Source organism: Aspergillus bombycis (genome assembly GCF_001792695.1).
Source record: "Aspergillus bombycis strain NRRL26010 chromosome Unknown contig00009, whole genome shotgun sequence".
NCBI lineage: Eukaryota > Fungi > Ascomycota > Eurotiomycetes > Eurotiales > Aspergillaceae > Aspergillus > Aspergillus bombycis.
The window spans coordinates 332,994-346,047 of NW_019170011.1; the positions used below are offsets into that span (position 1 = coordinate 332,994).

General features: G+C 49.8%; 4 protein-coding genes across 4 annotated transcripts; 2 read left to right on the forward strand and 2 right to left on the reverse strand.

The window, feature by feature from the left end:
* Positions 1-814: 814 nt before the first annotated feature.
* ABOM_003587 (glycoside hydrolase family 140 protein) lies at positions 815-2,489 on the reverse strand (the record flags this gene model as incomplete). The annotated part of the gene is made up of 3 exons (XM_022530717.1): positions 815-1,309; positions 1,390-1,997; positions 2,057-2,489. The coding sequence occupies 3 exons, from the start codon at positions 2,487-2,489 to the stop codon at positions 815-817; spliced, it is 1,536 nt and encodes a 511-aa protein (XP_022393041.1).
* A 584-nt stretch (positions 2,490-3,073) lies between these two features.
* ABOM_003588 (xylosidase : arabinofuranosidase) lies at positions 3,074-4,859 on the forward strand (the record flags this gene model as incomplete). Its single annotated transcript, XM_022530718.1, has 2 exons — positions 3,074-4,142; positions 4,261-4,859. The coding sequence occupies 2 exons, from the start codon at positions 3,074-3,076 to the stop codon at positions 4,857-4,859; spliced, it is 1,668 nt and encodes a 555-aa protein (XP_022393123.1).
* A 113-nt stretch (positions 4,860-4,972) lies between these two features.
* ABOM_003589 (uncharacterized protein) lies at positions 4,973-7,501 on the reverse strand (the record flags this gene model as incomplete). Its single annotated transcript, XM_022530719.1, has 5 exons — positions 4,973-5,885; positions 5,954-6,576; positions 6,647-6,727; positions 6,775-7,070; positions 7,129-7,501. 5 exons carry the CDS (start codon positions 7,499-7,501, stop codon positions 4,973-4,975), a joined length of 2,286 nt encoding a protein of 761 aa, XP_022393036.1.
* Positions 7,502-8,044: 543 nt separating this feature from the next.
* Positions 8,045-10,043, forward strand: ABOM_003590 (cytochrome P450; the record flags this gene model as incomplete). The annotated part of the gene is made up of 7 exons (XM_022530720.1): positions 8,045-8,441; positions 8,505-8,687; positions 8,750-9,084; positions 9,145-9,266; positions 9,330-9,613; positions 9,671-9,772; positions 9,856-10,043. The coding sequence occupies 7 exons, from the start codon at positions 8,045-8,047 to the stop codon at positions 10,041-10,043; spliced, it is 1,611 nt and encodes a 536-aa protein (XP_022393089.1).
* Between the last annotated feature and the right edge of the window lie 3,011 nt (positions 10,044-13,054).

Below are 13,054 nucleotides of genomic sequence, written 5' to 3' on the forward strand. Positions count from 1 at the left end.
AGGAGGTGAGCTGCAAGTAGGAGGATAAGCGGTCCCACAATCCGTAAATTCTTGGTTCTATAAATTTCAGAAACTCGAGTTAGCATTTGAATCCGAGACTTGCTTGTCAGTGTAGAGTCTTACATCCCCAGGACACGATTCGGGATCAGCAGCTGAAGCCCCCACAAGAAGGATAGCAAGAACTGTCCATGCGAATTTCATCCTGTGTGCGGTTAAGCTTGTTATAAATATCCTTATGTAATCGATAGAAATTGTATTGAGGAGGGAAAGATCAGTAGTGAAAGCACGGTTGTAAGCAACGGTCAGCAGCAGGGAGTTCAATAGAAAGCACTACCTACCCAAGGGCGATGTAAGCCTTAAGTACTCTGACGACGAGCCCCTGCCGAGCATACTTCAGAGCATTCCTTGCGGGTTAGTTCGATCGACCCGCAGTGGGTTACTTGACACCCAGCTGCCGAAGATCTATAAATAGTGAGGCGATTTAAATAACGTAGAGAGAAAGAGAGAAATTGATAAACATCATAGATCTATAGTACACGGTAACAGAGTTAGCTGTATACAACATGGTAGTATCTGACCTAGTGGCGATAAAGATGATATACGAGCTCGACGACTTCTCATTGGCTTAAACGCCTTGAGCTTGAGGCTATGCCTTTCTATTGCTGGCTGCGAGATGTAGGACTATTGCACAGAGCGCACAAAGCCAAGAATTTCATATCCAACAGTCGCAGAAAGATCTGGGAAACTGCATATACTCCGTTCACAACATGGTGAGGATTAAAGCTGAGATCGCTCAACGAAGCCACGCCGTCAACTAGTGGACTACTTCTAGGACGAGCACCCAGTCTGCATGTTCTCCTGTGGTAGGCGGCGTAAACGGCTGGACAGTCGCGCTTCCTCCACACTGTATATAACCCAGTCTGCTATACGTGCCACGTAACGGATCATACCAGCTGGCCTGCACGTTGCAAGAGCCCAGACTCTTCGTCTCAACCTGGAACGGCTTCCCCGTGGGGGTGTACACCATGATCCAGGCACCACCACTATCCCTTGTCGCTGTGACCCGTTTATCGTCCGAACCAGCATTTCCCACGATGATGTCTTGTGCTGGCACACGCCTGAAGAACGTCGTATTCCCTCTATCCAACATTGCCTTCTTGATCCACTGCATCTGGCTGGATCCCGGTAAAACTAGATCCTCCAGCCAGGTCTCACTTGGCCCACTGCCATCGGATGCGAAACGTTCAGGAATCGCACACTGCTGGATGGCATTCGCCCCATAAGTTAAGCCCACTGCGCCCGAGAAGACCTATTCTTTCGTCAGTGCTGCTTTCTGTCGTCCCCGACGACAACAAGATCAGATTTCCGTTCGGTAGGTGTGAGGCATACCGCTTGCCAGCTTCCGATTCGCACATCGCTTGCATTCCAAACAGGCTTACTGCTATTGCCATTATTATATCGGTTCTCGTAATGCGCCTCATTATCAATGACCGGCCGCACGCGGCCCCCAGGTACCGATCCCGCCGCGTACATGAGCTCGACGGGCTCCCAGCCGCGTCGACAATTCCACCAAGGGATCGGAGGGTTTGGCGGGTAGTCTGCATGACCAGATTGGCTGGCGTCCAAGGTGAGCCATGCCCGGTCTCCGAAGAACGCGTGTGCGAGCGCGAGTGGCCCGCCCGTGAACCATTGGTTTGTCGGGTGGATCGACATCAGTGGCCACCAAGTCGTGGCATTCTGGGTAGATGTCTCTGCGATAGCCTGTCGCTCGCCAGCGACAATGCCATTGGCCAAGTCATCGTAAACTGGCGACCAGTCAATGACCTCGTAAGTGGGAGGAGCACCGCCGTTTGTATAGTCTGCCTTTACGGCTGTTTTGTTTAGCCAGTAGGGGTTTGTGTCGCCGACAAGGGTCTTGGGAAGGTAGGGATATCGCTGGCCGATGAATCTGCCAAAGGTGAATGCGGTGTTCGTGTTAAGTACACTGCCCGAATTGTCTAGTGCGGGTTAGATCAAGCTATGCTGTGTTGTAAAGACCTTGTGGCTGAGGACGCACCGTTACCGTGCACATATTTACCCCATGCAGGGACCATGCAGATTCGGATGCCTTTACTCCATGCCAGCTCGACAATGGAGTCGACGTAAACCCAGTAGGCCTCGTTGGGCTTTGTGACGTCTTCGTCTATAAATGGCAGGTCGCCATTGCGGTTGGGACTGTCGATACCTGCCTGGGTGAAGCCAACGGCTAGAACCATCGTGAACCCCTTGCTCGCTCGGTCCGACAGGTATAGGTCAGCCTCGCTGAAGTTGAGGCGATGGAATAACAGCCATGCCGTGTCCGCCTGCCAGAAGAATGGTTTTCCATGAAGTTCCTGTAGGAACCGGCCATTGGAGGACGGAGCTATGGCATATTCCTCGGGTACTTGCCATGCTACGACCGCTTGCAAGATCGGGAGGGCGATGTATAACAGAGCAGAATTGAGCTTCATAGTTGGTGTTCACCAAATGACCAGAACTATTGCAATACATCGCCATAGTCGTGCAAGGCCTTCGGGCTGTTGGGCCTTTTAGCAGCTATTCTACGAGGGGAGATGGCGCCTAGAAAGCGAAGCGAACGGCACTTGCAGCCCTTCTTCCTGCATTAGTACCAGAGGCTACGGGCAGGAAATCCCACGAATAGTATATGTTCCAGTAACCTTCCATGATTGAGCTTGTTCCTGCCGAAAAGAATGATCAGATCGCTCAATGCGGGGTCTGGATAAATGCACATCTACCCCGCAGTTCTGTTGGACATGGAGGGATAGGGCTAACTTGACCATGCAAGTCTTAGGGCCTGGAAGCCAGAATAGGAAACGCGAAGCACCGCTGGTCTCGATATAGCCTCTAGAGCCAACCATGGTGCACGGCCTCACACAATAGACCTCTGCTCGGGAGCCTGGAGCCCTTGACCGACTCTTAAGATAGTCCACCAACCACAAAGTAGAAGGGAGATTCACCTAGGGGACTTGCATATTTTTCAACCCTTGTCCCATGGAATCTACACCATCTGTCATAATCCCCATCGCACCTTAACATGGCAGAAACATTCGTTGCATTCGTGCTGATGGGCAGTCTGGCCTTGGGCCATGTCAATCACCAGAACAGCACTTACAGCAACCCAATTCTTCCAGGGTTCCATCCCGATCCCAGCTGCATACTCGTTCCATCCTGGGATAATACCTACTTCTGTGCCTCGAGCAGCTTCAATGCCTTTCCCGGGATACCAATCCACGCCTCGAAAGACTTGCGGAACTGGAAGCTGATTGGAAATGCTATCTCGAGGCCCGAGATGCTGCCGAAGCTGGCGGAGACCATCAAGGACACCAGTGGGATATGGGCACCCACACTTAGGTACCGTGGAGAAGAGAGCGGCAATAAGAACAATGGAAGTGGACATGGGGGAGGTCGATTTTGGATTAGTACGACGCTGGTGTTTGATGATTTGCCGTCTGACGATGAATCGCGTTGGGACAATTTTGTGATAAGCACAGATGATCCCTTTGATTCAGATAGTTGGACGGACCCCGTACATTTTGACTTTGGGGGTTACGATACCTCGTTGTTTTGGGATGATGATGGGCAGGTCTATGTAACAGGAAGTCATGAATATAAGGTCTGGCCTGGGATCCAAACTGCCACGATTAACCTACAGACAGGCGACACAGGACCTTGGACAAACCCATGGAATGGCACGGGGGGCTTGGCACCAGAGGGTCCGCATCTGTATAAGAAGGACGACTACTACTACCTAATGTTAGCCGAAGGTGGCACAGGAGAAGGACACATGGTGACCATGGCGCGGTCCAGAAATATCAACGGACCCTATGAGCCCGCGCCTCACAATCCCGTACTCACCAACGCGAATACCACGGCTTTTTTTCAAGCAGTGGGACACGCTGATCTGTTCCAGGATACCCAGGGCAGCTGGTGGGCAGTCGCGCTGTCAACACGCTCTGGACCTGATTTCGAAAATTATCCAATGGGAAGGGAAACAGCTCTGACCCCCGTTACGTGGGAAAAGGGCGAGTGGCCGATCCTTCAGAATGTACACGGTATCACCAGCGGATGGGAACTCGCTTCGGACCCCGTCCTTGTCTCCGACGGTAAGCCCTTATGTCGACAGCCCTGATCATCTTACCTTCCCGCCGAACTCGACATTGCCGTTGCATTTGATACATTGGCGACTGCCAACGCCGGATACCTATCTCGTATCGCCGCCAGGGTATGAGAACGCACTGGTACTTCGTTCGTCCGTGTTCAATCTGACCTCTACCGATGGACGATCCACCGGCGGTAAGGGCCAGACATTCATCGGCCGACGTCAAACAGACAGTCTCTTCACGTATCTCCTAGACATTAACACTTCCACTCTGCGTGATAAGGAGGATGAGGTGGGCATCAGCGTATTCTTGACGGAGGCATATCATTTTGACCTGGGAATCGCTCTCCTTCCACAGGGAGACAAGACCGAGACTGCCGGTGAACTTGCACCCTTTTTTCGTTTTCGTGGGATGTCGGGGAATTCTGTCCCGGAGACGGTGTTCCGGTTCCCATCGTATATGTCTATCGACACACCGGTGACTCTGGAAATTAAAGCGTTTAACTGGACACACTACTCATTCGCTGCGGGGCCACAGGGTGCTACACATCTCCTGCAGACATACGGGGTCGCGCGTGGAGACCAGCTGAGTGCGGGCTTTACGGGGACGTTAGTAGGTCCTTATGCAACGACAAATGGCCGAGAGGGAAGTGTGAATGGGGAGTTTGAGGTGTCGGTTGGAAATTGGACGTATTTACCACAAGGGCAGATTATTAATTAGGCTTCTGAAGTCTTGTTTTGTCGGGATTGCTACCAGTGTCAGCCGGAGCTGTGTTGTGTGGAGTAAACATTCACATTGGCAACCAGGAAATAGATACTAATGCACATTCTTCGCTACTCCCCACATAAACCTAGATCGCGCCATATACTATCAGTACAAATCGGATCTTCATCAGGAAACGGCAGATCATCCATCTGTACTCCCTCCTTATCAGAGGCCATCACTGCGGCACTCGCAGTTGAGCCTGGGATTAACCACATTCCGTCTAACGAGATTGAGTCCCACGCTTCTGATACCTCCTCATCCAAATTTTCCATATCCGGCCACGGTAGAGGGTGTTCAGCCAGGGGTTGCTCGGCGGCCAACTCTGCGACAGGCAAGGACAGCGGCAGGTTAGGCTCCTGATATAGAGGCAGGCATTGGATAGACGGAAGGACAGGAAAGGCACTGGGGGCTTCAAAGGCCCCGCGGCCGGTTGACATAAAATAGTCTACAATAGCAACAAGCTCAAAATAGACAGACGGTTGACGACTGAGGAGTTCAGACAGTCCACCCTTCGAACATCGATTCGCGGTAGCCATTGCTGACTGAGATGGTGTATCGACCGGCGGGTTTCGCTGTCTCAAGAGTTCCAAGCCCCCGTGGGATATACGAAAGTCAAAAACACGGACTATATGTCGGATCCAGGAGGAGACATATGCGACATCGTAGCGTATGTTGTAAAGGCGAGAGATCTCGGTGTAAAACCGAAGAGGCTGCTCTTGACGTTGTCTCTCGATGTCGTTCCGACAGAGCCGGAGGTTGATGTTGAGCAGTATCTGCGGGGCAACGGTGTATGCGACAACGCCAATGGGTAATTGACCTGCTGTGCCGTCGATCACAAACCTTTTGACTCTCTCATTCATCGTTGTCAAAGCGTCCATTAAGTCGAGGTCCGGGTCTTCAAGACCCTGGGCAGTGGGCTCCGGGTTCTTCTGAGCGAAATGGCAAAAGGATATATAATGATACAGTACGAGGCGAGCGGATCTGGTAGGAACGGAGAGAATATATATTAGCGAACCAACCCGCGTTACCATGGCATCTGTAGCACTTACTGATAGTATAAAGAGGTTAATTGACAATAGAAGACAACTGCGTGGTGCGACTGCCCGTCGGATGGATCGACCTGAATCATGTGGTTTGATTCCCAGAATTGGAGGCGCTCTTTAAGATCATCAGTTCGAGCTGGGATTAGATCTAAGCCTTGTCCAACGTTTTCGTGGTCACCTGGAGGGTAGACCGTCATCAGTAGCAAGGTCATCGTTTCAGCTAACTGGCACTGGCTCGTTACGATTTCGATCAGTCTTTTTTTAGTAGCAGCGTCGTAGACCTCCGAGGCTTGGACTTCATCTTCCAAGTCTTCATACATGAGAGGAGAATGTGATGATACGTCAAAGTGACATGGGAGGATCTGGAGCGCTCGTCGCACTCCCAAAGAGAGTAACCTATCCCGCAAAATTAAACACCACCATAGACGTTTCAGCGTAACGCACACAGCTCTTTCATTGGCAGGGTAACGGTGATAGACATGGGCCTTCACTGCACGGGCATGCTGGATCCCAAGTGCGAGCCATGTCGTATTGCTAAGGCGATCTGTGCTGGAGCACCGATACGTGAGCAGAATTGCAGCTTGACAAAGCCGAGCTTGATCGTTCTCGAGTTCGAAATCGTAAATCAACTGGTCATGCTTTTAGACCTTCCTTCCAGGGCAAGCCGTGAGGGCATGAGAGTTCAGTGGGTGCCAGTACCTTCGCGCGCCTATAGAAAGTATCCCGGAGAGCAATTATTGATTGCGCACCGCTTCTATTCACATATTCGACGGGGAGATACTGGACTATTGTCAGTTGCGGTATATGTGGTTTGGAGGAAGACATACGCTACTTGCGACAAATAACATCGCCTGGAATACCAGCAAGGAAAAGGTTTTGCCTCGTTCTCGCTGTCGAAATACAGGCCAGAACTCAGCTTCATTAATAACGGGCAAGCAAGGATGCACATAGAGAAAGTAGTGCGAAATAAGTGTCTCGAGAAATTCACCGAACGGTACACTGAAGCACTTCTGGGAGTCCAGGAAGGTAATATCAGATGGTGGAAGACGATGCAGGTTGGGGGCAATTAGGTAGGGGTAGTATGCATAGGGGACTAATGTCGAGGAGATTGAATCACTGCCACCTGCGATGGGTGAGCGACTAGGATACAACAACGATGAATTCGGGCAAGTAGACTATACCGGAGCCTCGAATATGACGTGGCGCCTGCTTCAAACCGGCTGTGTTATTATCCTCCCCCTGTTCCCTAGTGTCGTTTACATCCTGGGCCCCGTCGTCAAGCCTGGCCGTAGTTGGGTGACTGCTGTCACCTCCTCGCCTTGGTTTAAGGCACTGAGGCAATCTTCTTGGGGGAAGGACACAGGCAAAGCCGTCCAGGCGGCAATTGACACACGGTGCGCCTTCTATCGCCAGATTACAGCGTACCTTCCTACGTCGACAATGCTGGCATGCAAGGGGCGCCCGGCGCGATCGCCGCGTACTTTGTCCGTGGAGAACATTTGAAGACGCGCTGAGTATCTCATGACGGGCATTAGGTGGTAAGTGTGCACTCATTGTCAAGAATATATCTTCTGTGCATCTTGTTGCCCATGCGAGCACAGTGCAGATAATGGCGATATTCAAAAGGCTCCGATGGATTTCCTTCTTCCCCGCAGTTCCGGTGGTCTAACTTAAAAAAAAAATAATGTTCCAATGTGGGGTAAAAGAAATTACTACTTCATGCGAATTGGCTGGGCTGGGGAAGAGACGCTCGGTGGACCATCCAAACAGAATAGGTTATAAACGATGCTGATCATTGGTGCGCATGCCACCCGGTCCGGCCGAGCCAAGGAGAAGCTACAGAACAAGTGCACAATCTGACGAAAGGACTGGCTGCCCGCACTTGATGCCGTGGGCCGGGCCTCGGCTATCCACAACCTTTGAAAAGCAGCTTCTCATTCGTTGAAAGGCCAGAGGCCATGTTGCAGCATGGCATGGGAAATAGCCGCCACGATCATAGCTTGTAGCCTTAATAAAGACAGGGAATAGGAAGCGCAAAGCGCGAAGTAGGAATGTTCCTTTCACCTACAGGTTTGGTTTGACCCATCTATTGTGCCAATGGACACCCTGTGGGTTTGGGCAGCCGTGAGCGGCGTGGCCACCCACCTTCTTCTCTATCGATCTGGCGAGTGGGATGTAAAGGCGCCTAGTATTGTGAAAGTATATATCCTATTGAGCGCAGCTCTCATCTATCTGGAACATTCTGCTTTACTGGATGGTTTCGCGACTGGCACGCGTCCAAAATGGGCAATAGCAGCCACAGGATATCATATCCTCGGAGTCTACGCCAGCATGCTCTTTTATCGTGCTTTCTGGCATCGTCTTGGCGGATATCCCGGTCCATTCCTCGCCCGGCTTTCGAATTTCTACGTCACCTCACTCTCAGCCAAGAGTCTACATCTCTACGAAGAGGTTCGTAAGCTGCATCAGCAATATGGCGACTATGTTCGATTAGGTGATTCTCCTTCTGCCTGGATTCTCATCCGCCATTGAACACCATTTCCTGATCTGTTCATAGGCCCTACCGAGCTCTCAATTGCCGACCCTAGGGCCGTCAAAGCACTCTACAGCGGCCAGGCGAAAGTGAGCAAAGGACCATGGTATACCGTGCTGGAACCCAGAGTATCTCTCCAAATGTCCCGAGACAAGAAAGAACACGCTCGCCGTAGGAAGGTGTGGGATCAAGGTTTTAGTTCGAAGGGTGAGCCGATATATCGTTTTACCTTGATGTTCCCCTGTGTTCTAACCGCGGGGGTAATACAGCCTTACGCGATTATGAACCTCGCGTTTCGCATTACGCAGAGCAGCTTCTCGACGCTATCCGCAAGAACGTCGGCAAGCCGATGGATATGGCGAAGTGGTTCAACTACTATAGCTTCGACGTCATGGGTGATCTGTCTTTTGGTAAATCCTTTAACATGCTCGTAGGCGGGCAAGATACATATTTCTCGACTCAGCTGCATGCGGATATGAAGAGCATCGGTTTGTTTAGCCACCTGACATGGCTATTTCCGTTTTTCAAAAGAATCCCTATTCTTAACTCTGACTACCTCAAATTTTGGAATTGGGTTGGTGGCAGAGTTGAAGAAAGAATCAAGGTATGGACAGGCTCTTTGATTTAACTTCTGGAACAGGCGAAAAATGCTAACATGCTACAGAATAACCCAGATTGTCCCGACGTGTTTTCATGGATCCTTGATGCTTTTCAAAAGGGCCCAAAGACGAAGCAGGATCACCTTGACCTACACGGTGACGCATACCTGATTATTGTTGCAGGAAGGTAAGAGGGCTTTATCACACACGTGACAGCCTTGATCATTGTGCAGTGGACTAACATCTGTAGTGATACTACTGCTGCCACATTGACTAATCTGTTTTTCCATCTCGCTGCTGACCGCACCTGGCAAACAAAACTCCAGACAGAACTAGACGCTTTGCCTGACTTGTCCCAGGAGAAGCTGACTAGTGTCAAGATACTTGACGCACTTATAAATGAAACCTTGCGTCTCCATCCCGCTGTACCCTCAGGTACCCAACGAATGACTCCGCCAGAGGGTCTCCAGATCGGTGATAGGTATATTCCTGGTGACGTGATGGTGTGTATTCCAACACACACATTGTTTCGAGGTATGGCGTTGCCCTCATATCTACCTACCTACTGAAAAGGGATGCTCACACATGTAGATGAACGAGCGTTTGTCCGGCCCGAAGAGTTTCTTCCAGAGAGGTGGATGACGCAGCCAGAGCTGGTAAAAGACGCATCCGTCTTCATTCCATTCAATGCGGGTATGTTTGATAGATTCAGGTTGATTATCAACCCATTTGTTAATAGAAGTATCCTCCTGTACGATACTGATACATATCCATAGGCCCCTATTCCTGCGTTGGGAAGCAACTTGCTCTGATGGAGCTCCGTCGTGTGACTGCCGAGGTTCTTACGAGATATAATGTCGACTTTAGCCAAGAGCAGACGGTTGACGCGTTCCTGGATGGTAAAAGAGATACGTTTACCTTGGTGACTGCTCCTCTGAAATTGGTGTTTCATGAAAGGAGATAGGGAGATTGTTTCTGGAAGATGGCACACAATTTCGTCTAGTATTGCTTGACAATGGAAGTATTTCTTTACCATAGAGTTATTGCGCATTTCTCGAACTCCTCAAGTTTTCGTAAGCCAATCTGTTTGCATTAGCTCTCCTTCCAAGCCTCGCCAGATCATGAAATGCGGAAATGTGCGAGGCTGGAAGTCTTCTAGCGCGATGATAGAAGGTGCAGGAAATTGCAGGAAACCATGCTCATTTATTGCGCTGTTTGGTACCGTCGTTGCGGATGCCCTAGTTCATTCGGCCTCTACTGGCATACTATTTGTATTGGATTGGACGGCGTCCCGGACAAGGTTCTGCCTTGGGAGCACTTGCATAGCAAGTCATTCAATGGATAAGCCCTAACAGGTAATGGGGTTGTGATCGATTGCGCGATTGATTGATACCCTCGTTGATTCCTCAGCAGGTCTTCGAATTTCCATGTCACCTCACTCTCAGCTCCTCTGAATCGCTCCGTTAGTAAAGGCCGTAAAGCGGCACGCACTAGGAAAGATTGGATGGGTGGTTCTGTAGGTAATGTCACACGCAAGAACATGCATCCCAGCACAGATGCCCACAGCAATCTTAACTATGTTACATAAACAGATGTGGATTAACATATCACTTACCTGACTTGATCTAACCCTCTTCTTCACAGCCGACACCAGTCATAGGAAACTTTCAGCTGAAGAGCCATAATTACCGTAGCTCATAGAGTGGGGTATCAAGAGTTCATGATCTACGCGGTAGACAGCCACTACCTCTAAGCTGACATCGACGAGCCTTTTGATTCCGAGAGACTAATGACGTGTTACGATTTGATAGGTGGTTAAATTCCGCTATGTGGGCTGATTGATAGCTATCAAATAGCAAGCCCTTCCCAACAGTCCCACTTTCAGCCGAGGACAACGAACAGTGGGTCCTTATGAGAAGGTGCGGTGTATTCGACTGCTGTGAACAGAGATCACATCGAGACAGATGCATTGATCCTGAATTGCTGGGCTATCATTTTTGTTGTGACACCCGATGGTTGGCTGAGAGGCGATTGTCAGAGTAACCATTACCTTCCGGAGGGATGTGGCTCTAATGCATAATAGATATTCTCCTCGCTCTACTGTTGGGTGTACGGTCCAGTGACTGTAGTAGCTTGCTTCAAGGCAGCCTTTTGTAATATTGTGTCGTGAATTTTCCAGAACCACAGCAGTTTTAAGGTCGAGAGCTATTCCGCTTAGGCAGCTCGTGTAGGTGAACTCAACGATGATCTATGCACCCTCATAATTCTGGGCTCGTTGTTCAGCCCAACCCCCACTCCACCGGCACGATTACCCCGGAGTTGTCCAATGGTCCATAAAAGTAAGCTCAATTCGCTTTGCAATGGCCTAGGTATATTGCATCTCCCATAAGGCTGGCTATTCCATTTTTGGTATATATATATATCTGTTCGTCATTGTAGTTATATAGGTGACGGGATATAGTTGATGCAGCAGTATCAAAGAACCCTATAGTCTGTAAAGCTGGATAATAGGATCAAATAATGCAAAGCTACTATCATAGTGGAGACTGACGTGGCAAGTGCTAACGCTATTCAAACCACCCGACTGTATCCTTTGCTGTTTATATACAGAGTGCATGCAATGGGTGGAGCCTACGTCTTGGCCCAAGAAAGTAAGATACCGACCAGGGGAGGCAAATCTTATGCAGAAAGAGCAATGATTTGCATAGCCAAACATAATATTGCTAGAATTGGTTGCAGATCCCATGCAAGTCTGGGTGGCTCCAACGTAGTGCGTGGGTCCAGTTAACTGTTCACGATAGGAGCCCGCCGGTGGGGGTATCGGCTGTAGGAATTGTCGGCTACATGCCGGACGTGCTCCCTAGGCTAATAACGTGATGGGTTGTCTCATGCGTGGATGACATTATATAAACCCCATTCAACGGCCCTGATTAATCCGGAGACTCCCAGCGATTTACTTTCGGGTGTCCGTGACGTGTTTGCCAGCTATCGTGTATACCACACAGAGATTTATCTAGATTGTTGCCTAATATGCTCGTTGTGGATAGCCTCACCCTCCCTGTTGGTGCCCCGCCCCAAGAGACGCACCGACGAGACCAGGAACCCGTGAATTTACGGCCTGCTCTAGATGATGAGAAAGCAGGTACTGATGTCGAGTCAGAGGCGGAGGACGAGGAGAAAAATGATACGAAAGCAGAAGGCGAAGGAGACCCAACGATGAAACATCAAATGACAGATAATGGGACAACACCCGACTTGCAAACATTGGTGTTTCTTGTCGTCACTGGTGACCAGAAGAGTGAAGAGGCATTCTTGATGAAAATTGCGAAGAAGGATATCAGCGAAAATTCACTGAAAAGTCTTCATGACCGTATCAAAAACAGCAGCCACAAAGAATAGTGGGTTTCCGACAGTCGCTGAGCCATTTAAGATGAGACTAATAGTCAATTAGCTGCAAGCTGCCATTCTGCACTGCGCAGGGAGGATCTATCACCGACCTTGATCAGTGGAAGATTGAGGCATACCTTCATTATGTGAATGTAAGCCACATGGCCCACAAGCAAGAGAAATGCTCAGTTAACCTATGCAACATAGAAAGATAGCCCAGCGAGCACGCCTTCCTCGAACGTTTACCTGAGACGAAAGCAGAAGGCTCAGGTGGAGGACATCCCGAAGGCTAACATCAGTTTACCGGTGAGCGATATACAATTAAAGAACGCCAGTTCCGAATTTACTTGTCATTAACTGGTATAAGGCACCTTTAGAGTACCTTCCGGCCCAAAAGGCCCCTACACTGTCGTCATCCATAAACAAAGCAGATTGGAGAGCTGTAAATAGCATTGAGACGTATGTCATCCTCTGTCTCCACCCCCCGGCTCTTGGCGGTACTACTAATCTAACAGCGATATATAGGAAGCCACAAGAACTAGATCAAGAAAGCTGGAAAACGGTTACAATTAATAACTCACTTTGCTA